Below are 21,936 nucleotides of genomic sequence, written 5' to 3' on the forward strand. Positions count from 1 at the left end.
TTTTGGTTTGGTGGTTGGGGGCGGGGGGGGGAGCATTAATGATGTTAATATGAAGTAACAAGAAGTTTAAATTCATACTTATAGACTTGGAAAATGAGTGCCTCTTCACCACTTGTAGTGAAACGTTCTCTGTAAAATTCTCCATGAGCTGTAAGATCACTTAAGGACAGACTTCCAATACTTCCTTGCAGGGCTAAATCTCCCTCTACAGAACAAGAGACAGACAAACACAGATAAGTTACTAAAACCCAAAAGTTTCTATTAGTGGGATAATCTCATTATGAGTAATTGAATAAATCACATTCAATTAAACATTAAACCTCACGTTCAATGAAAATCACATCTTTCTGCTACAAAGATTACATTAACCCAAACATAACTCTATGCTTATACATACGTAATGTGATCACACCACTTTGATTTGTGAAAACTTACATAGAACTTTTTTTCCTCTAAAACGGTAACACACACTATTGTTCTGCTCTGTGAGAGTAAAGTATTAAAATCCTAGCCAATCTCAGCAAAAATGATCAAGGGTTTGACAACTGGGAGGGATGCGAGGATTTGAAATCAAGCCTAAAAAAGCAGAGGAAGAAGCAGTGGGAAGAGAATGTGCATCTTCCCCAGGAAACAACACACAAAAACCCCAATGAGCACCAAACTAAAAGCATTTCAAATCACAACTTCAGTGCACACCTCCTTTTATTTTAAACTGCATACAACCTTAGCCCTCCAATCTACTCACCAATCAACTCCAAGTGAGCTGCAAGTTTTGACACACTGGCTTTAGCAAGCTCACTAGTTGTCTTATTCAGTACTAACGATAAAGAATGGACCTGGTCAAACAAAAAGGAACAGGCTGGTATTAAACGATATGACGTCATAGCTAGAACGTCTTGTTATTTTTTTTCAAGACAATTGCACTCTAACACGTAAATGGCAAACAAGAATTATCTGATTGGGAGACACTGGAGGAAAGCAACCTTTTTCTTTCCTTGTTTGCACATTATCAGGTCTCCCAAGCAACTCAGAATGATCAGATCATCAGCAAATCCTAGCACTGTTATCTTCATCCTTTTCTCTTTCAAGATTTGTCATTTTTAAGTTAGATTGCAGGACTTCTGGACAAAGACTACATACATATACATGCATAATTTAAAAAAAAGCACGTTTATACACAGAGAGACATGTGTATATACATTTATAAATAAGTATATACTTTTTTTCTGAAAAATAAACTGCATAGTACCTAGAACAGCACAGTGCCAATTTCAGTATGTCAGGTCTTTATTGAAGTAACCTTATCATTTAAGATATCACAGACTTTTAGTCTGTGCCCTGTGTTATCCCAGGGAAATAACAGTCACTGCCCACAAGACTTACACTTTCCTTAGACCCTCCGGCATAGAGCAGACTGGGTGGGCTGGGGGGTGGGTGTCAAACGCGACCCACGAGAGCTCCATTGGATGACCATGGAGCATTCTACTTCAGCCTCCCTTCAAGTGGCATACACACGTCTAAGGAGGGTCACAGAGCAAGGGAGCAAATCATTTTGCAAATGTTTTGTTTTTCTACAACTTCTGCACTTTTTTTTTTTAACTACATCTATGCATGCTTTAAATCTACTGTTTCTGAATTTATGTGCATTCTCCACTAGAATATAAAACATATGATTTAAATGTCACCTTAAGTTTCTATAAACCAGACGTTTTATGACAGACAATCCAATTACTATTTTGCATCTCAAGTATACCTTCAGATCCAGCTTAGTGTTTACAGGCTCTTGGGCTTGAGAAGCTGACAAGGTATTTATTTCTGATTTGATTGTCTGCTGAGTATCTTCAGGTTGCAGCTTCATAGCATGGTTATCAGCAGTGGATCCAATCCCAAAGAAATCCAGTATCACCACCCAAGTTTGCAAAGTTATTAAGACATCTAGACAATTAAAATCAACATCTACACTACGGTTAATTTTGTTATAGTGAGAAGAAAATTCAGGGTGTTTCCTATCCACTAGAAATATATTGATATGAACTAATGAATCATCAAAGTTACTTTTTCCACAGGGTAACTTGGATCTGTCTGCTGTTGGAGAAGGAGGTGGAGTCAGAGGATACTCAGAATCAGCATCTTCTTTTTGCTTCTTACGGGAGGCACAAACTGGTCTTTGGTACAGCTGAAAGACATTAGGTGCTTCTTCCATATGGGAAGGTAGGGAACGTGGCATATCTGGGTATTCTACATTGGATACCAAGGGACAAGACTGTGAAAGGTATTCCTTATGTGCTAAACTGGATGGCTTGGGTGCTCCACGGGACACCATGAGATTCTTATACATAGAGTCTGGGTTTTTTTCCAGAAGGTCTTCCATCAGCAGAGAACGCAAGGCAATCTGAATAGACAAAGTCTGAGGATGATCTTTAGCAAATTCAACATCAAAATCCTGAAACTTAAGGCTGACAAGGCCTTGTGCACCAAGTGTAAGATCGCCACTTAACTGAACCTGGAGCTCTGAGATATGAAAGTTTGCTTGAATCTGAGTAAAAGATTTTGTTTCTCTGATAGCTAATGACTTGTTTGGAACAGAATTAAAACTAGAATGGCTGAATAAGCCATTTTCCTTCCGTTCACTTGAGAATTCTGCGCCTGTACTATGAAGTGATGCTGAAGGAGAACTATGACAAGTTGAAGATACAGAAGTGGTTGGAAATTTGTTCAAGTCTTCACTGTAAATTAAATTATCCAGAGTCTGCAGGACTTGTTCATACACATGTTTTGCTAACACCACCTACAACGTAGAAAAAAGAAACAATCATCACGTTAGAGCTCCCTATATTAATAAAATCAGTACATATATTTTAAAACTCACAAGTGGAAAGACTGCAGAATTTCAAACCAGACAAATTTTAAGTTAATCCAGAACAAGGTACAATGCAAAGTCAAAGTAAAACAATTCTTCTGTATTAGCTCTGTAAGATGACACAATCTGAAAACATACAGGCTAGGATCCTAAACTAGGATACCTTGTATTCCTAGGCAAAAATCATCCACACAGGGTTAGTTAAAAATAATTCACCATACAAACTAGCCTTAATTTACCATGCTGAGATTATACAGTAATATATGGAAAAACATTCTCTCCTTAGCCATCATTGCTTGTCTCCTTAGCTTTAAAAGTTTCCATTTCCTCTGTTTAAAATCTCTGCTCCTGCAGAGGTTTTTTCAAGATAATAGCATTTTAATTCTTAGTTTCTACTAGAACTGCAAATAGACACATTTGGGCAGTGGCATTTGGACAGCGATACATTTATTTTTCCTTCTGTGATAGGTGTTCACAGTAAGTAAAACTTAGACTAATTCATAAAGATGTCTAAAATGCCCCAAAACAAGATTAAATTTTGGTCATTTTTATTATGACTTAAGACTGTGTCTTCTAACCACATGTACAAGGATCCGATTTCTAAACTACCAACATGTTAAACCTGAAGATATTTGCCTGAAAGATACTTATCTTCTATGCAGGGAAATACTGTTATATTGATAGTGGAAATACGACGTTACTATACCTGAAGAGGGTTCACAAATTTCCCTTCGATCTTCATAATGCTTAATATTCCAAAGTCTTCATTACTCAGAGGAAAAGTTAAATCCAAATCTCTCTCTAGTGGTATCTTTTCCAATTTAAACTGGATGGTGGTGTTATTCAGAATGTGGAAAGCTGTCAAGAGAAAGTGAAATTAAAACAACATTGTAATAAGTGAACTAATTATCCTATCAAGACTGTACAGGAGCGATAACATAGTAGCTATTTAACTTGCTCAGAATCTCTTAGCAATGCTAAAATATGTATACACGGCTATGTTTTGTTAAATTTCTGCATGAAAGGCACTATTCAGTTTTTGCTTAGGAGACTAAAAATGGATATAAATAAAATAACTTATCCATTGTAATTAAAATTGAGCAGTATATTTCAGGAGGATGGGTGAGACAGAATACACAATCAGACCTATGGTCAATATACATTTTTAGTACCATCTACTACTCATATTAAAATAATTAAGAGTCCTCTGATTAACATACCATGGCCTTTATGTAACGATTCAAAGAAGTCATGACGAGTAAAATGGGATTCTTCCTGGCTATTAATGCTGGCAGGACCTGAAGAATGCAGGCCATGAGGTATTTCACTTGCAGGCTCCTTCTTGCTCGTAAATTGACTGCTATTTAAAGAATACATTTTAATATCTTTAATTTCAACTTGCAGTCTGTCACTTGTAGATTTGTCTTCTCCTGGTACAAAATTCTGAATAGATATTTGTCCTAGATGACCTACAAGCAGTTCAGAGCTACCAGGCTTTCGAGGTATTGAGACAATCGGTGATTCAATGTTTACATTTAATATAAGCTTAATAGTATCAGTTTGGAGAGGTTGTGATCCAAGTGCATAGCCTTCATTATCTTCTAAGTTGGCAACATCTCTTGATCGTGGTGCCGTATCAAACAAAGAAACCATTTCACTGTATTCAGCAGTTTTAGTTGCCAAGACTGTAGTAACTTTTGAAGCTGCACTCTTCAGCATGCTGCGGAAATTCTCTTCCAATTCATCCATTGACAAAGTTAGTTCTTTCAAAAATTTAGCTGAGTGGTTGTAGTGTAAGGAGGCCATTTTGAGGTTGAGAGAACATTTCTCTTTTGACTTTTCTGTGAAAGTGAAACTTAAAGCATCTGGAAGGCTATTTCCATCATCAAGCCTAAAGAATAAAGATTCAAAGTAATCTACGTCACCAATGAGATTTTCATACCTTACTGTATTCCCTATGCTGACAACATACTGGTTCTTAACACTATCTTGTGTTAGGTCCATCAGGTGAAGGCATCCAAGAGAGCCATTTACATCAAGTTTACTGCACATGGAGACATTGACTTTGGTGCCACCAATACTGGCTGTTGCAATTTTTCTGCCATATTTTTCTCCATTTGTCATGCCAACTGTCCTGAGGAGGAGTATATTTAACCAGTGAATATCAACTGCTACCTCTGTATTCTGTACATAAGTAGACTGGAAGGTTTCCTGCTCCCTCCAATCTCTTTCCAAGTCAGTTATTAAAGGCTGAGGACTACAATCTTCTTTCTCCTTTGGGAAAGATTTCTGGAGAAACCCAATCAATTCAACAATAGTCTCTGGATTAAGGATGATATCCAGGTTGTTCACCTGTACAGAGATCACCTGCAGACTGCTATCCAAATTCATTGATGGGCATTCTGCACTCACAAACTGATACTCTAATTTTATCAGGGACTCTTGATCTTTTCCATTGTTACCAGATGAAGTGTTTGAGGCTGTAGTGCATCTCTCTGCCAAACTAGCTACATCAATGGGACGTACATCATATGGTCCATAAACTGGGGACTGAGCCCTACTGTCTCGAAGACTTCCTGTTGGCACGTCGAAACTCAGATTCTTATGAGAAGCCATCAAAACATCAAAATCTGTTCCATATGTTTGCATAGTATCAACCAGTAACAGGCCATGAACAGTCAGGGACACTTCTGCATCATACGGCCTTTTCACAAAACGGGCATTGGTGCCAAAAACCTTGAGTACAGAGATATATCGTCCATTACTTTCCACACCCAGCTGCATACAGTTTACTTTGAATTCAGCCAAAAGCAGCTGAGATTCAACAAGAACTTCCCTGGTATGTTGCTCTAGCATTACAACACTCTGTGTTAGATTCATTACAGAATCATGCAAACTGCCAAGCTGGTCTACCTCCGCAAAAATCTTGTCTTTCCCTAAATGTAGGGCATCAGAAGACTTAGTTTCAGGTGTACTCAGCTGTGTACAACAGTTCTTCAGAGCCGATATTTTGTCTTCATTGATATGAATTTTCAAGTCTGGCAGAGTGCCAGACAAGACAGCTCCTGGGTATTTTGGGTCAGATGTGTATATCAATCTGCGCTCCAACTGCAGGTGAACATTGAATTTTTCTACCACATGAGTTGGACCCACATCACTATCTTGAACGTGTTTCCAGTTGTCTTTCACTCGGCCCACCATGATCTGAAGGTCCATAAATGAAAGTGTGTACCTCTCATACATTTTTTTACTCATTAAGTGTGCTTGTAGCTGCTCTTCACTTATTTCTACTCCAGTAAATTCAGACATTTTGATGCCACTATTAGTGTTAGATTCTCGTGGTGGAGTATTGGGAGGAGTTGCAAGAGGTGTTTTATATTCCTCATCACTCAGTTCATTGACTTCTGAAGAAAAAGTATCTGCACTCCTCTTAGATTCTTCTGTGGATTAAAAAAAATAGTAGTAAACAAACAAACAACAAAATCCGTTACTCTGCCTATGCAATTCTTTCAATCCTCAAAACCAACTGAAAGGTAAGAGCTACTTAACTACAATCCATTTACGATCAGAAGTTTTTGTCCAATTAACTTTATTGCCTAATACTAACTTTCATTTTATTATCATAAGAAAAGGATTTTTTCTACTCTACAAAGCAGGAACACCCCCCAAATCTTTCCTGTACATTTTTACTTTTTTTTTTTTTTAAGCTTAAGCTACTCTAAACAGCCCAATGCCTCAATTTCACAGGGAAATACAAATCAATCTTACATAAACAGTTTGTGTTCTTTTTCTAGTTTGCGTTCTTTTTCTAGTTTGCCCTAAGACAGAACTTACTAAAAGGGAAGCTACTAAAAGCTTGCAGAGATTAGCTGGTGCTAGAAAAGACCGAATGATTTCAAGACATCCAAAGTAAAAATGTTCCACTGTAAACAATTTTGGGCTTGACACCTCAACTTTCCACTGCACCACAAAACAGCTGATCCTACAACTGTACTTTTTAAAAAAGGAAATGAACAGCACATAGATAACTCTTCCATTTTTTTTTTACCATATCCTCACACACCATACAGTTCAGCTAGATTTTAAGTATGTCTGATTTTATTTGCAAGTTGCACTGTACTTTCTTTTTAATTCTCCTGCATTGTTTTCTTAGTGGAACAGGAAAGCAGCAATGATTTGTTTAAGAAGCAGTTTTGATACAAACAAAGGACACCAATTTTCCTTTCGCTTTTATTGGGCTAGCTATAGACACATGTGCTAAGAACAGAGATCCATGTGACTCCAGAATTGGAGGGCTTATTCAAAGCATACTTTCACTGGGAGCACTGTCCCAAAAAAGTATTCGACAGCTAAATTTTATACCACTCTAAGCCAAAATCCTATCTATGGCAAAATGCCTGACACACAGCCTTCAAGAGGTGCAAGATATCACAGAGGAGCCTTTAATTTAAAAGTTAGGTGCAAGATATCACAGAGGAGCCTTTAATTTAAAAGTTAATCCCCAAACAACGCCAAGCCCCCAACAAAACCAAAAAAATCGCATCCCCCCCATTATTTTTAAAACTGTGTATCAATCTCAATTAAAAATTTATTGATAATAGCAGAACTATTATGTGACTCTCTGCATATATAGGGGAAATAATCTTAAGACATCTCTAATTTCTACACAGACAAATGAGTTCCTGGGAGAAGGTGGAAAGAAAAGGAAAGCTGCTATAATTCTGGATCATACCTTGAGAATTGGTAAGTAATATTCTCCCCAGATCTACAACAACTAACACTGGATCCACAAATTTGAAATCATCCGGAAAGATCACATGAGGGGCAGAAATATCAAGGCACACGGTCCAGCTTTTGCTGTTTTCCTGAAAGTCAAGAAGAAAGATATAACAGCCCATAAGAAACAGTTTCCCCTCACATACAAAAAAAGCCATGTCAAACACATCAATCTAGTTAGCCACTTTTTCACCTGAAGAGCTAACCTTCACAAACTTCAGCCATACTAAAGTTTAGTAGCTTGTTAAATCACAGACTCCCATTACAGTCAATGAAGGGACATTTTCAGTAGGTGAAGCGTCCCATACTAAGATAGATGCAACAAATCCCTCTCCAGAGGGACTCCCCATCTGTAAGCTGAGGAGAGTGAACCTACCTGCATAGCTAAGAGAAGGCATCTACCTTTTACATGACATTGGATCAGATAAATCCTTGTCAAGGCTATCCATAAATACAACATGTGCTACACTGTTTCATCAAACATCAAACTATTTCCAGAACAAATATTTTTTCATTTCACTGAGAACAATAGAAAACAACTATCTTGCATCAATATAGCTAACTCCAAGGCTAGGGACTAACAATACTGATACATATACTAATATTACTTGAAAACTGAAGAATGAGCAAAAAAAAAAACAAAGCTGGAACAATTTTTTAATTTAGAAAATAATCTTTAAATAAACTACATACAAATTTAATACGTTTGACATAAGGGAGCTCCAACACACACTGGAACCAACAAGTTGGCATAAAGTCATCTCAGTAACGGGGTCAAGAACAGAGAAATACTGTTCTGCCATTAATCACAATAGGTCTGCACCACAAAAATGGATTGTTTGACAGCAAAAGGAATACTACAATACCACACGTAAAACTTCCCACTTTCTTAAGAAGACCACCACACAAACAAACAACAAAAAACCCCCACTCTCTAGGGCTTCAAGTCCTAAAGCCTACATAAACATCTTGGGAGCAAAAACTTACAATGAAGTCTCCTACTAGTAAACGATCAATAGTTTGCCTGATTTCAGCTTTTGTCTGCATTTTCAGCTTGTTGTATTGTCTTCTAGCAGCTTCAGCCACTCTTGCCTCTAGCTCAGATTGATACCCGAAACCTGCACAAGAGATACAAAACCAACGAGGTATAATTTTGTTCATCTGTTATTGAATCAGGGGGGAGAAAAAAAAAAAAAAGAGAAAAAAGAAAAGATCTATTTTAAATTTTAGCAGTAAAATATAGGACAGGAAAACATAGCAGTTGAAAGCCATTGGCTGTACCTACACATCAGGCTGCTTCACAGAAAAAGGGAAGTGTCTAAGCACAAAAGTATCCCACCAAAAAAACACTTCCCAAACCTTTTTCTGGTCTTTATTTGACAGACCTTCCACCTGAGTTACTAAATTTGAGGGAGACAAAAAGGGTGATAAGTATGGCAACAGAGGAAATTCTGACTAAACATTAAGAAGTTTGTGGAATGTGTGGGCAGTCTTTGTTTGTTTGTTTGTTTTGCTTGTTTGTTTTAAACTTCACCTCTAACATTTATGGAATATTCCCATCTTGTGACAAAAGGTAAGTATCATTCACACCTTTATGCTAGGTAACTTAAATCTTTTGGTATTTGCCAAAATCAACAGAAAAAGAATTGGTACTTTAAGAACATTTTAATGTTCCTTATTCTCACCTCATCTCCTCAGAAACTGAACTTTAACAACTAAAAATGCAAAGGCAGTCACTTTACAATGTACTAGACTCCTAAATCTTGCTGTCCTTAGAAGCTTAGGGAAGCAGTATGTTCAACATCTAAAAAACAAGGTACCTCAAGCAGCTGTAACAAAGGTCAGACAATTTAACCAACAGAAGAGATACAATGGGAATTAGAATGCAATTTCCCCTGTATCGTTACTATAGAAAATATTCTGCTTTTAACTGTCTTCTCAAAAAAACTATTGTTATCCATCAATTTCCAGGAGAGATCACAGAAGCAGGCCTCCTATTTATGTATTTTAATTTAGGCAGCATGAACATCCACCATGTGGCATAGTAGCAACTTGCAGTTTTAAAATAGAAGTTTCAGGAGTCTGCCAGCAAAATCCCTGATTCAATTAAACAAAGAAACAACAAAAAAAGAATCATCCAGAGAAGACTTGGAGTACAGCTTAATTTGAATTTAAAGTGGAGATTCATTGATTAGTGCTTTATATTTCTAAGAATGAAAATAAATAAAAATCAGAGATAAGAAAAGATGTAATACCACCAAAACACCCCCAACCCCACCAAAAAAAACACATTAAAGGTTAACCTGAGGTATGAACCCTTCCCTTGTAGAAGAAGTCAGCTACTTTCTTAATGGCTTGTGGATTGTAAATAATATTTAGAGGTCTGGTACTGACTTCCAGGCGTCTCTCAAAACTGCTGTGGATTGGATTTCTTTCATAAAGCATCTCAAACACTGGGGCATCAGGATCTGCAACTGAATTAAAAAATCAATTACGAAAAGCAGTTGTAAAAAAAAAAACAACAAAACAAACAAATGGACAAAAGCAAAAAACAAACCCCAAAGAATTTAATAACAAATTTTTAATTGGTACTACTAGGCAAGTAGTACCTGTCCGAAACTTCTTCAGTAACAGAAAAGCAAGTAATATGATCAACTTCTACAATCAACAGAATTCAACATATTTGTATATACAAAATCATATTCAGAACTGGGATCCTGATGTTGAACTGCTAACAATTTTTCTTTCTTTTTTAAAACTAAGACAAAGAGCAAGTGCAACTCTCATTGTCTTCAACTAAGTTTTTTCGTACTCACTTTCTTTAAAGTCAACTTGCATGCACCCTCATGTCTGAACAAAGCTTCTATGACTTTATCTTTACTATTTGCAAAAAGCATTTGCATGAATTCAAACTCTAGGCACTCGGTTTTGAAATTTCTGGTTTGTAGGAATTATCTCATATGCTTGTTATCATCAAACATAAACTGAAATCTTTACCAGTGTTCTGATTAGTCATTTCTGAGGACAAACTTGGGAGTCCAAAGGAAGACATGCAGCCAACCTCTTTTTGCTGATAAGAATTTAAAAGAAAAAAGATTGTTTAGATAAAATCAACCAAGCCACCTGATATAAGCATAAAAGTCTTTTCTGTGTTAGTCTTATGGTCACTTTATAAGTGAATTATATGTATAGTCTGAGATTATTATATGCATTTTTTTCCCTGATGTAGTCAAACAAGAGAAGGAAGTATGACTAAGAGCTAATGCTATCTATTCATGTAGTAGACAGACCAAAGTCTGAAGTGCAAATTTCAGTCTGTTCTCTACAAATTACAATGCGCAAAATTCATGGAAAATTCTCATGGCATTAGAATCAAATTATGCTTGCTCAGAAGAGATATTTGAAATCTTTTCAGCAATTCTCTAGGAAGAAAAAAACAAAAACTTCTGAATTTCTGCTTTTAGTGTAACAGTATACAGGTGAAACAAAACCTTACTTGGACCAAAGAGCTATATGAAAAAGAACAACCACTAATTAAGCAGCAATGCTGATTGGTCCAAAAATCAAATCTTGTTCAACAAATTATCTTCTTCCCAACACTGTAACATTAAAGTTACAAGCATACAGAGCAAACAATGAAGAGTTCTACGAATGATCTTTGGAAAGGGAGGGGAAAAGTAAGTTCAACAAGTGGAAATTTTTCTTCAAGACTTTTGTGTTCTCTTTCTGGGATAAGACACAAACCAAGAAAAATACGTGTTGAGTTTTGGAATATAACTATTTTCATACACGCTTATGCATCCTACATAGTAACTTAAAGAGTTTTTTTCACCTACAGGATTCGGGAAAACAAGAACAGGAAATATGGTCCCTTCTGTTGCCAAATCCCTCAGAAAAAGACCACCAAGCTGAACTTTGAGAAGCGAGGAATTTCTGCGAGGAAGGGATTCTGCTAAGATCTTTACACCTGGAATATAAATACATAAAATGCTTTTATTTCTTTTAGTACACAGCATAGGTTTTATTTACATTTTACAGATAACAAATATCGTCCAACAAACAAGTCTTTTGGAAGTGCTTATATAAGTTTATTTCTATGAAAAAAATTAAAACACAGAAATTTGGAATGATTGTGAAGCATATATTTCTATAGTTGTCTCCCTTTCACACATAACAATGTCTAAAATTAGATTTCTGTGTTGAAATCACTCACACATCTGAAGAGAGAAACTTAAATTCACTGCATACATCAATTTCCACAAGCTGTTTTCATATTTTCATTTTGAACTTTGTTTCAGTATAGCAATTTAAATAATTAAAAGCAAAAATCAAAGGAAGGTCTGATGGCGGACAAAGCTCTGGTCTTTCTTGAGAAAGAACAGAAATTGACTTAATACCTGAAAACTCCAGCTGCATAAAAGCAGTCTCTTCAGCACGCACCACCTTCTTCTCCTTATGCAACAGAGTGAAAGAGCCACCCTGCAACTGTAGATTTAATTTAGCAAAAACGTGATCTCTCTTTGTAAAGGTATTCATGCTAGAAGCATCTGCAGCAGGATCAAAAAATTCATCTGCACCTAATTAAAAAAAACCAAACAAAAAACAAAACACAAACCAATGCATTAAATAAGTCAAGTTTCTGGAAGGCTACTGAAGAACAAAAACATTTCTCTGAATTCGAATATAAATATTTCCCCAGCTTTAGGGAAGAAAAATAGAAAAAAAAAATAAAGCAGATGATATACTTTCTTCCTTAACAAAATTCTATTTCAATTAAGGTAATGTAAACCTAAATTTACGAAGACCCCAACAACCCAGTACTGTTAATGTTATACCCAGTCACAGGACCCTACACAACCCCCACCCAACTGAACAGAAAAAGTCCCAAAGCTCCTTGCTGTAAATACCTGTAATAGTGGAAGCAAATGTATTCCATATATCACTTTAGAAATAAGCAGGTACACCAGGTACTGAGATTTTTTAACAGGTTGTTAAGCTTCAGACAGGCTCTGCTGCCTAGGTACATCAGTTGACACATGTCATCTTTTCACAGTACAGAACCAAAGAGTTGTTTCTGTTCACCTTTACCAGGTATCTAACTATGGTAGCGTTAACAGCCTTAAAAAGAAACAGAAAACCCTGTATTTCCATACCTAGTATGTCTTCTGGATTCCACTGTTCCTTTGGGTCTGGCAGCAGCCCTTCAAAAGATTCACCTTCGTATGTTTGCTGAGCATATCCATACCAACCTCCCCAACCAGGAAACCAAGACTGAAGATACTGAAGCATTCCAGTGCTGCTGCCATGAGCAGATTCTGCTGTAGGGGAACCTCCAGGGGAATCGGGCAACGGCTCTTTAACACTCTATGTTTGAACATTGAAGACATACACATTACTGCTGATAAGTGAAAGAATACCACAAACATACAAAACAATCACAATAAAAATACAATTCCATCTACTATTTACTCAGCACTCTTCAGTATATCAGCAGTGATATTTTCAATCAATACGTAGCCTATTAGGAGAGCAGCAGCAAAGAAATAACAAACATATCATCAGTTAACTGCTGCATATATGAAGCCATAGGGCATTATTTAAATCTTAGTCTAGAAACACTAAATCAAATAAGAAGTCATTTGATATCATAAGACACAGCTCTAAATTTTGGCAACTGTATTTGAAAGAGAGACAACATTGTACTGTTACAGAGATGAGTCCATGTTTTATGAAGTGTGCTCAGAAAGCCATTTACATGAGGCTCACTTCTGCCATATATTTATTCTGGGAAAATACTCATTATAGGCCCTTACTTCCACTCTCTGTTTTTAAGATGAAGAGTACTTGCCCTAGGAATTCTGGCAAGGATACTATTGAGGAAGATCGTCATATGACTAGACAAAAGATTTCACTGTGCAAGTGACACAACAGTAAAAACTGCAGGAACTGAGCACTGTTTGCAATTTTAGCATTAATGCCACACTTCTAAATCAAAGCAAATACATGCTAGCACTCTCCAGCAGAACAGCACCCAACACCTCAGAATAATTCACTTAAACATTCCAAATATTAGCCTCTATGCAGAATGTTCCTCACCTCAGCTAGGTCATGAAATTTATCATGAACTATCTCATATAGTATCTTCAACTCTTCATAAGTTTGCTCCTCCTCAATACGATGCATTTCTGCCTGAAAAGACAAAAAAGGTGAAGTAACTGCACTAAAAGAATATCTCATCTTGTTCACAAACATGTCAAACATCTCTGCACTAAGTTAGAGATTCACAGAAAAAACTAACATGGCATTAACGATAGTATCCAAGTGTCTAAGCCCATGAAAATAAACAGAAGTCACATGGGCAACCGTAACACTGACATTCCCCCATATTACAAATAAAGTTTATTTGCATTGTAAAATACATTCTTTTAACACTTTTCATTATAAAAATTCCTTGCCCTACTATATCCTCCTATCACGCATCAGAAGCAAGGTTTGCAGCATAAAATTTAAGCCATGGAAAAAAATCTGATTTAACAGAATGCCTAGCTTAGCCAGGAGCAAAAAAAAGCTTCTGTCTTGAGTAAAGAAGGTAAAGGAAATGAACTGCATAAATTAGGACAATGTAGTATTCAGATTCAGTTACTTAGACATGTTGCCTTCTTTGTACGATTAAGAAGTTGTTCGTGGAAGCTTATGATTCACCCAAGTCTAAAAAATATATTATGAAACAAGAAAGCAAAAGACACATTTCTAGTCCAATGGCATTGCCCTGAAGACAATACAAGCTATATGAAAGTAAAAGTCTCGCGCTTTGCCAGGTACTATAAAATTTCCAGTACATTGACCTACTCCTACAGTTCGTGTCTGAATAAGACAAGTAAGGATTACATAGAATCACAGAATAGCTTGGTTTGGAAGGGACCTGCAAAGGCCATCTAGTCCAACCCCCCTGCAGTGGGCAGGGACATCTTCAACTCGATCAGGTTGCTCAGAACCCCGTCCAACCTGACCTGAATGTTTCCAAGGACAGGGCATCTACCACCTCTCTGGGCAACCCGTTCCAGTGTTTCACTGTTCCCAGTGTAAAAAATGTCTTCCTTATAACTAGTCTGAATCTCCCCTCTTTTAGTTTAAAACCATCACCCCTCGTCCTATTGCAACAGGCCCTGCTAAAAAGTCTGTCCTCATCTTTCTTTTAAGCCCCCTTTAAGTACTGAAAGGCTGCAGTGAGGTCTCCCCAGAGCCTTCTCTTCTCCAGGCTGAACAACCCCAACTCTCTCAGCCTTTCTTCATACAACTTAAAGTATCAATAGAATCGCACCTGTAATTAAGGCAGGTAAGGTACATGGTGCCCTGAACTGATTTAACAAAAAAGTCCCAATACACCTAAAGATAAAAAGCAGCTGATTATAGTTTTTTTTCTTTCTGAAGTAGGACACAGGTTCATTATTAGGGGCACTTTCCCTCTAAATTCTTCATCCTAAAATCAACTGTGGAAAAACAAAAACAAAAAAAACAACAAAGCACCCCCAAACACACTGTCAACTAGCCACAATTTTTCCCACATTATCTACCCAGCCATATGGGTGACCTGACACACTTCTGATACTTAAATACTTTTTGAGTCTATAGAGAACACGAGTTAAGAAAGCATGTCACAAACTGACATGAGCATTCTATGAGACTTAATGTTATTTTTGGTGAAAACCAGTTACAGCTCAAAAAAAAGACAGCTTTTTGCCTAGCAAAACAAAAACACAAGAACCCTGCTGCACACACACCTCCCACAAGCCCAAGTTTCAAGCATTAAAAACTCAGTTGTGGTCAAAAGACAGTCTGTTCAGTGAAAATGGCCTGCAGTAAAACTAAAGATGTTTCTAAACTAGAACAGATTTTAAATTTGAGAAGATGGAACAAATCAAATATAAGGTGATTAATCAACATTGTAGGAAACTCAAATCTAAATACCTGCTCTGCAGTAGACAGTGGTTCTCCCTTCAACTTGCTATAATACATGTCAGTGTAAGATACTGCGTCTTGGGCCCGATGTAATGCGAACTCCCAGGTAGAACGTTGTCTCTGCTCCCTGATCTCCGAAAGATTAGCATTCAAAGCAAAGATCCACCATTCTCGGCAGCTGAAACATTTTTAAATTACTGTATTACCAATATTTAAAAAAACAAATGCATGTCAAGCTGGTGAAAGGTCTGGGAGAGGTTCAGTGAAAAAACAGAGGGCAACTGGTCAGAAAAAGCATCAGCATTAGGGACAGTATATATGGGCTAGTTCTACAAATTGAGTAGAACAGTGCTCTGCAAAGTCCCCACCACTTTAGTGGGATTTAGTATACCTTTTATATATCAGGCATAGACAACAAAATGTTGAGTTACATAGACCTCTGGTCTGAACTGATACCATCTTTCTTATTTATCAATAAAAGAAACTTAATAGGAGCTCTTTCCACAGAGAAAATTTAAGAACACCACAGTGCATGTGAGGGGGTAGAACCTCCAACTTAATTTCAGTTCTTGGAAGCAGTGAAAGAAGGCCTTAAAGCCTCAGGCAAGAATAATTTTATTTTAAGTTTGAATTACATCTGAATATTTAAAACTCATTAATGAGGCAGGGGAACAAAACATGAAAACTGAAACTCTAATAAATATAAAAAGGTAGATAATAATGATATGTCTTCATTCTAGTCTCCCTAATATAGTTTATACTACCATATTAACAACATGACATATATAGATATACTTACTTCTCTGTTACTGTAACCTTTGGTCTCCACTTCCTGAACTTAAGCTGTCGCTCCTTTCTAGCCAGTTCCTTTAAAAATTCCATGATCTGCCGATACTGCATCTTTTAGTAAAACAACACACAGATCAATTAGGCAATATTGGAGTGCTTTCCAAAGCAAAGGGGACGAAAAAACAAAATAAACAAAAAAACAACCACAGGCTTAGTTTATCTGCATCAATGGCCTGCATATGGCTTCAGAATTAAGATTAATGTTAATCACAATTCATAATTTGGTTCTCTAGTGTCACGTATCTTCTCCCAGTAGCTAGTAGTTAATGTGTGACATTCAATTTACAGGCTTCCATATTTACAAACACACAGAATGAACTCTCCTTCCATGTCAGGTTATCAACCTAACATCAGCTGCTATTGTACATGTGATAGACTAAAAAAACCAATATGCATCTCTCCTATTACTGCAACAAACAAACAAGAATGTAATTTTTTTGCAATAATCAGTTGCAGTAAAATAATTAAATAATTTGGAATGCTTGGTTTTAAAACAAACAACTTCTTTAGTATATCCCTTTCAGTTGCCTCTAAAATGAGATCTTTAAGAAAGTATTAATTTTATGCTACAATAATTGGTATTTAAGCTGTTACAAACACTACAACAGTTTTAATGCCCTTACGGGTATTTCACTGTTTGAATCAGCAACTGTTTTCTTAGAGACAAATAATTCAAGACGGCATTTTACCAGCAGAATCTTCAGAAGCACTGACATACAAGCAACGGTTACAGCACGTGGGTAGGAAAAAATACACTCTATGTCAAACTACCAATTTGAATTTGTAGACATTGTGGTAACCAAAACATAAAGGAATATCTTCTTCAATCAGTCACTTTGTTAGAAACTGACCATAAAGTAGTGTGCAATACAGATACTCAAGCAGTCTTGAAGAGTAACTAGTTTGGACAGCCTAACACAGTTAATAGCAAACAGCTCATGATAGCCTCATTTATCCTCTTCTCAACAGTCTCTGTTTCAGATATTGAGAGTTAAATGAAGATGGTTGGTATTCACCTGTGAAAGCTTCAAGGGTATAGTCTCAAGCTGAATGTCACACTCAAGCCGCGGAGTCTGGCGTGATCTTAAAGGCTCCTTAGAACAATTTCGCTTAAGAAGCGCAGAAGTGCATACAGGTTCCATGATGTAATTATGATCACGACTTTCCATACTTTTATCCATTGCTTCCTGTGGGTTACAAGCAAATTTATTCTCTAAGAAATGAGTGTACAATACTTATTAGGATGCATCGGTTTCATATACTGGAATACACTTTATTAGCATGCCAGTCCATTAAAAAAAAACCAACCTCTTAAACATGTTCTCTCTTCAAAGGTAAAATAAGGTTTTTCACAGCACAACCTTTGTGGGTTGCACACATATCCTATCATTATAGCATGAAACCATAAATTTCTGTTGCTCTTAAAAGCACCAGATCCAACAAATTCCAAGTCAATTGGGTCTGCAATACAGAAAGGAGACTAACAACAACAAAATATCTCTCTCATATGTAAAATCTCTCTCTTGTACCTGTAGCTGACCAGAAGGCAGGTCACCCAATAAAGTGCAGCTGGTATCCCAATAAATACTGAAGTCGGCAACATCCAACTGTTTTTTCCGCATCAGCTTCTCCACCTGAAGTAGAAAAAGTGGAATAAAGTCAAGATCACACACCACGTGCCATGTAGGTTTTAGTTCTACATACTCAATAAACAATATGAAATGCCAAAAATAAGTGTATTACAATAACCAGAAGATTATTAAAATGCCACGCTTTTTACTAAATATTTACTAGCACCCATAAAATACAGCACCACATCTTAGCTGCCATGAGTTCTAGTACAAAAAGTTATACTTACTGGTTCAAATACTGCATTTTGCATTGATACATTTTTGATGCATATGCCAAACGCAAATGGCTGCAAAGGATTTGTGACACCATCTTCAAACCTCAAATGGACATCCTGAATTTTTAACTAGACAGAAAAAAAAACATTACTAAAGGCAACTATTTACATCATTAGAGTGGACAGCAGTACTATTCATTAATACTGAAGCAATTTAATACTTAATTTCTGCAATTCTCCAACAAATTTCTGGTAGTTATTCAGATCTCATAAAAATCCTATTCCTCACTTCTGGTTTTGCATTCTCTGGTTCTATCTTCTCCTCAGATACCACTAGTCCCTGCCCTTCTCCCCAAAAACAACTAGCCACTTTCACAAGACAGTGTACTTTATTTTGCTATTCTACTATTATTCTCCATTTTGAAGGCAAACGTGTAATTGCCAACCGAAGACTCAGATTTGTTTTATGTACTGGAATCATCAGCATGGGCTGGAATTACAAACTAATAACAGTACAAGGTGACCCAAACTCTAATTTTATATTGGTAAAACCTTTGAGAGCACCAAGTTACTGTGGTTTCTCAGAGAATGTAGAGTCCAGGACTAAGAAAAGTATAGATACTCTCGCCTTGAGCTCCTGCACCAAATTAATCTCAAACACATCAGGAAAAGCAAGTAGTCTGAGGTATCTTGCTTCTAAATTGCCTCTAGTGAGTTGAAATGCAACTAAATAATATAGTCAGTCTATCTGCACATAAGCAAAAAAGAAGGATAGCCCTTTCATGGAGGCAAGCAGACAAACTTTAGCAAGTAATATGTAGAAAGCTTCTGGTTCTTAAACGCAAATGATTAATGATGTGAATATTGCTAAAACATCATTAACTACATTAAGACTTCCAAAGAGAAAAAGCAACAGAGTGTAACAGCCATAGTTTTGACTCATTTTGATACTTAAGAGACACATGGCAGAATTTTATTAATAGTAGAAAAAGAATAATTAAAGAACCTGAGAGATAACACACAGTCAAATAATCAAGGTCGTAGATCAGCAGACACTCTGAGAGTTGTTTCTTTACAAATTATCTTTATATCAAGACAAATCATGCTCTTCTGCTTCATAAGCAATTCAATATTTCGGTGGGTTTATAAATAAAAGAATTAAAATGTGAGCAAAACCCATCAGATTTCATGCAAATTCGTTATCCACCTACTGTTACAAACCAAAAAAAAAGTTGGTAAAAGCAGAATGGAGGGTATTTCCTTTCCAGAAGTCTCCATCAGGACTAGTTTAAGACTGAAGTTATGAAGGTTCAGTCTGAAAAGGGACTGTCCTCTGCCAAACATCTACCTTTGATTCACGTATTTGTTTTCTGGGGGCTACACAATGTGAAGCATGGTGGGCTGCACAGGTAAGTCTTAACAAGTGGGAAAAGCACTACAATGCAAAGGCTTACTTCAATGTTTTCTACAATTCTTGTGACTACAGATGCAGTAACCGAGTACCAGTAAGATTCCCCTTTCTGTTGTCGTTCTTTCTAAAAGAGAAAATAGGGATAAGCATTAACGACCACTGTAACAACTGGGCAAGAAACAACATACCTTGTTATACTGAAATTACTGTGAACTGGGAGAAAGAAAAAAACCCAACGACTTCAATATCTCCAACATATGTGGGACACACGACATGACAGGGGTGGGGTGGGGCAGAAATTGCACTATGTTAGCATGTATGAATCAAATTCTAACTTAGTTTCCTATGCATTTGTTCTCCTATTTGTTAGGAGACTTAAATGCAATCCATCTACCATAGCGGTTTCTTCACCATGAAAGACAAATGTGACTTACTTTCCATTTTTCTTCAAGTGCTAGAAGAAGGGCTTTCTTGTGTTCTCTTTCTTGCAACTTCTCCCTTTCTTCATCAAAATCTTCTTTTTTTTCTGGTGCACCAATTAAGTGCAGTTTTGAGACAGATATCACCCATGGATCCACATGTGGGCGATAAAAAGGTATCTGTAGTGTTATTTTGCCAATGAAACCTAGACATAAAAAACAGAGATCCTATCAGATTCCCATGTAAACATACTTTATTATCCTTGTAAAACCTGGAAGAAAAAGTGGCGTAAGAAACAAACAAGCTAAAATAGAACTGAATTACCTGAAAGCCAAGTTACCTCATTTGTTCAAGCTTCTGACTCACAGGTAAAGGTTCTTCTGAAATATGCAATACTTCCTGTTTATAAATACTTGTCCTGCACACACAAGCAAAATACAAACCTGCCTTTACTTCAAATGGTAATTCCAGTTCCTTCAAGGCATCTTTCTTTAGCGGCAAGTTTTCCAATTCAACAGCACCTATACAAAGCAGAAAAAAAGGCAAGTCAAAACAAAATTTGGTAAACAAAATTATGTTAAAGAATGCCAGCTTGATGTTAAAGAATGCCAGCTTGAACATCATAAGCCTAAAATGACTAGCATCATGTTTTAAAGAAAAAAAATCAAATAGGATTTCATGAGAACAGCCAACCTACCACTTCAAGTTGTGTTACAATTGCAATGGTTATTTAATATACTTGTTAATTTTCTAATGCCATACTCAGACTATTTGATGAGGTCATATAGAAGCAATCTTCTGCAAGGTTTCAGATCTGAATTTATTGTAACCAAGGAGAAAGCTTCTACTCTTTGTCTTTTCAAAAGAGATATTTCAAGTATTTTCTCAATATTACAAAAGCATACATAGAAAAGCTTTGAAGTGTTATAAAATATTCTCTCAAAAATAGCAGGTAATAGCAGCAAAAGGTAAATTAGAAAACACTGATTTGAGGACTCTGTAAAAGTACAAGACTCGTGAACACAACATGACATAACACGACACAAACCAGAAGTGTTAATTACAGGGGAGTAACTACTAGCACCAAAACATAAGAAGGAAAGACTACAGAATACTTCCTGCCACAATCCCTCAACAGGAAAGTTACTGAACAGTATGAAGAAAAATGACACTCAAATATTATATAAATTAAACATGCCTAAGATATGCTAAGCATACTTTTGAAAGTTTCATATAAATTGTTTTAACAGCGTTGATAAAAAGCAACAAAGATAGGAACACAAGAGAATTTACTATTCATTGTAAAGTGCTAGCACAAAACTCTATATTGAAAGGGTTTACATAAATGTTAAACACGATATTTAGTGATTGTTTCTATTCCACCTTCCAGTTATTACAAAAACATAACACTTTTTTTTTTAAATCACAGTATGAAAACACTACAGAAAATACCACAAAGCCTCACCCTTTAGAAGAGCGACTGAAAGTTGGTCTGTGTTCAGGTTATTGACATATTTGCCCAGATAGGTGTTGAGGACCCAGGCTACCAATCCTTCCAACATGACTGTCCTAGAAGAGGGCAACTAACGTTTTTCTGTCATTTTCTGGATTTTTGTTCCATAATTACAGTCTCGCTCTGAAAGAAAAAACATGAAGAAAATGATGGTCTGAAATATACACTCCCAGCAGAGCAGACATACTGCTATCACTGTAATTCTCAGTGTAATCAATCTAAAAAGCAGTAAAAACACTAAGCTTGATTTCTACCTTAAAAAAATGCCTTATGTTATGCCCTTTAAGTCTCAAAGCAGAGTT

The 21,936-nt window shown here is 36.5% G+C and overlaps 1 protein-coding gene across 10 annotated transcripts in view; it reads right to left on the reverse strand.

Moving 5' to 3' along the window:
• VPS13D (vacuolar protein sorting 13 homolog D) overlaps window positions 1-21,936 on the reverse strand; it is a 110,759-nt gene that overhangs the window by 86,308 nt on the left and 2,515 nt on the right. For all 10 annotated transcript variants that reach the window (XR_015704307.1, XR_015704308.1, XR_015704309.1 and 7 more), the window contains 22 exons: window positions 21,587-21,757; window positions 20,565-20,642; window positions 20,136-20,326; window positions 19,745-19,825; window positions 18,303-18,419; window positions 17,974-18,078; window positions 17,461-17,631; window positions 16,395-16,495; window positions 15,605-15,773; window positions 13,733-13,825; window positions 12,790-13,000; window positions 12,034-12,213; window positions 11,473-11,603; window positions 10,634-10,706; window positions 9,940-10,110; window positions 8,624-8,754; window positions 7,593-7,725; window positions 4,081-6,300; window positions 3,567-3,718; window positions 1,754-2,788; window positions 746-836; window positions 79-205 (listed from right to left, as the gene is read on the reverse strand). Coding sequence is in view for 6 of the 10 variants with exons in the window: in XM_087755417.1 (XP_087611543.1) it covers window positions 79-205; window positions 746-836; window positions 1,754-2,788; window positions 3,567-3,718; window positions 4,081-6,300; window positions 7,593-7,725; window positions 8,624-8,754; window positions 9,940-10,110; window positions 10,634-10,706; window positions 11,473-11,603; window positions 12,034-12,213; window positions 12,790-13,000; window positions 13,733-13,825; window positions 15,605-15,773; window positions 16,395-16,495; window positions 17,461-17,631; window positions 17,974-18,078; window positions 18,303-18,419; window positions 19,745-19,825; window positions 20,136-20,326; window positions 20,565-20,642; window positions 21,587-21,683 (5,858 nt within the window). In the remaining 4 variants the exon portion in view is untranslated. The remainder of the gene's footprint in view (window positions 1-78; window positions 206-745; window positions 837-1,753; window positions 2,789-3,566; window positions 3,719-4,080; window positions 6,301-7,592; window positions 7,726-8,623; window positions 8,755-9,939; window positions 10,111-10,633; window positions 10,707-11,472; window positions 11,604-12,033; window positions 12,214-12,789; window positions 13,001-13,732; window positions 13,826-15,604; window positions 15,774-16,394; window positions 16,496-17,460; window positions 17,632-17,973; window positions 18,079-18,302; window positions 18,420-19,744; window positions 19,826-20,135; window positions 20,327-20,564; window positions 20,643-21,586; window positions 21,758-21,936) is intronic.

Source organism: Nipponia nippon, unplaced genomic scaffold (genome assembly GCF_047370975.1).
Source record: "Nipponia nippon isolate SJK-2023a ecotype South Korea unplaced genomic scaffold, ASM4737097v1 scaffold_19, whole genome shotgun sequence".
NCBI classification, from domain to species: Eukaryota; Metazoa; Chordata; class Aves; order Pelecaniformes; family Threskiornithidae; genus Nipponia; species Nipponia nippon.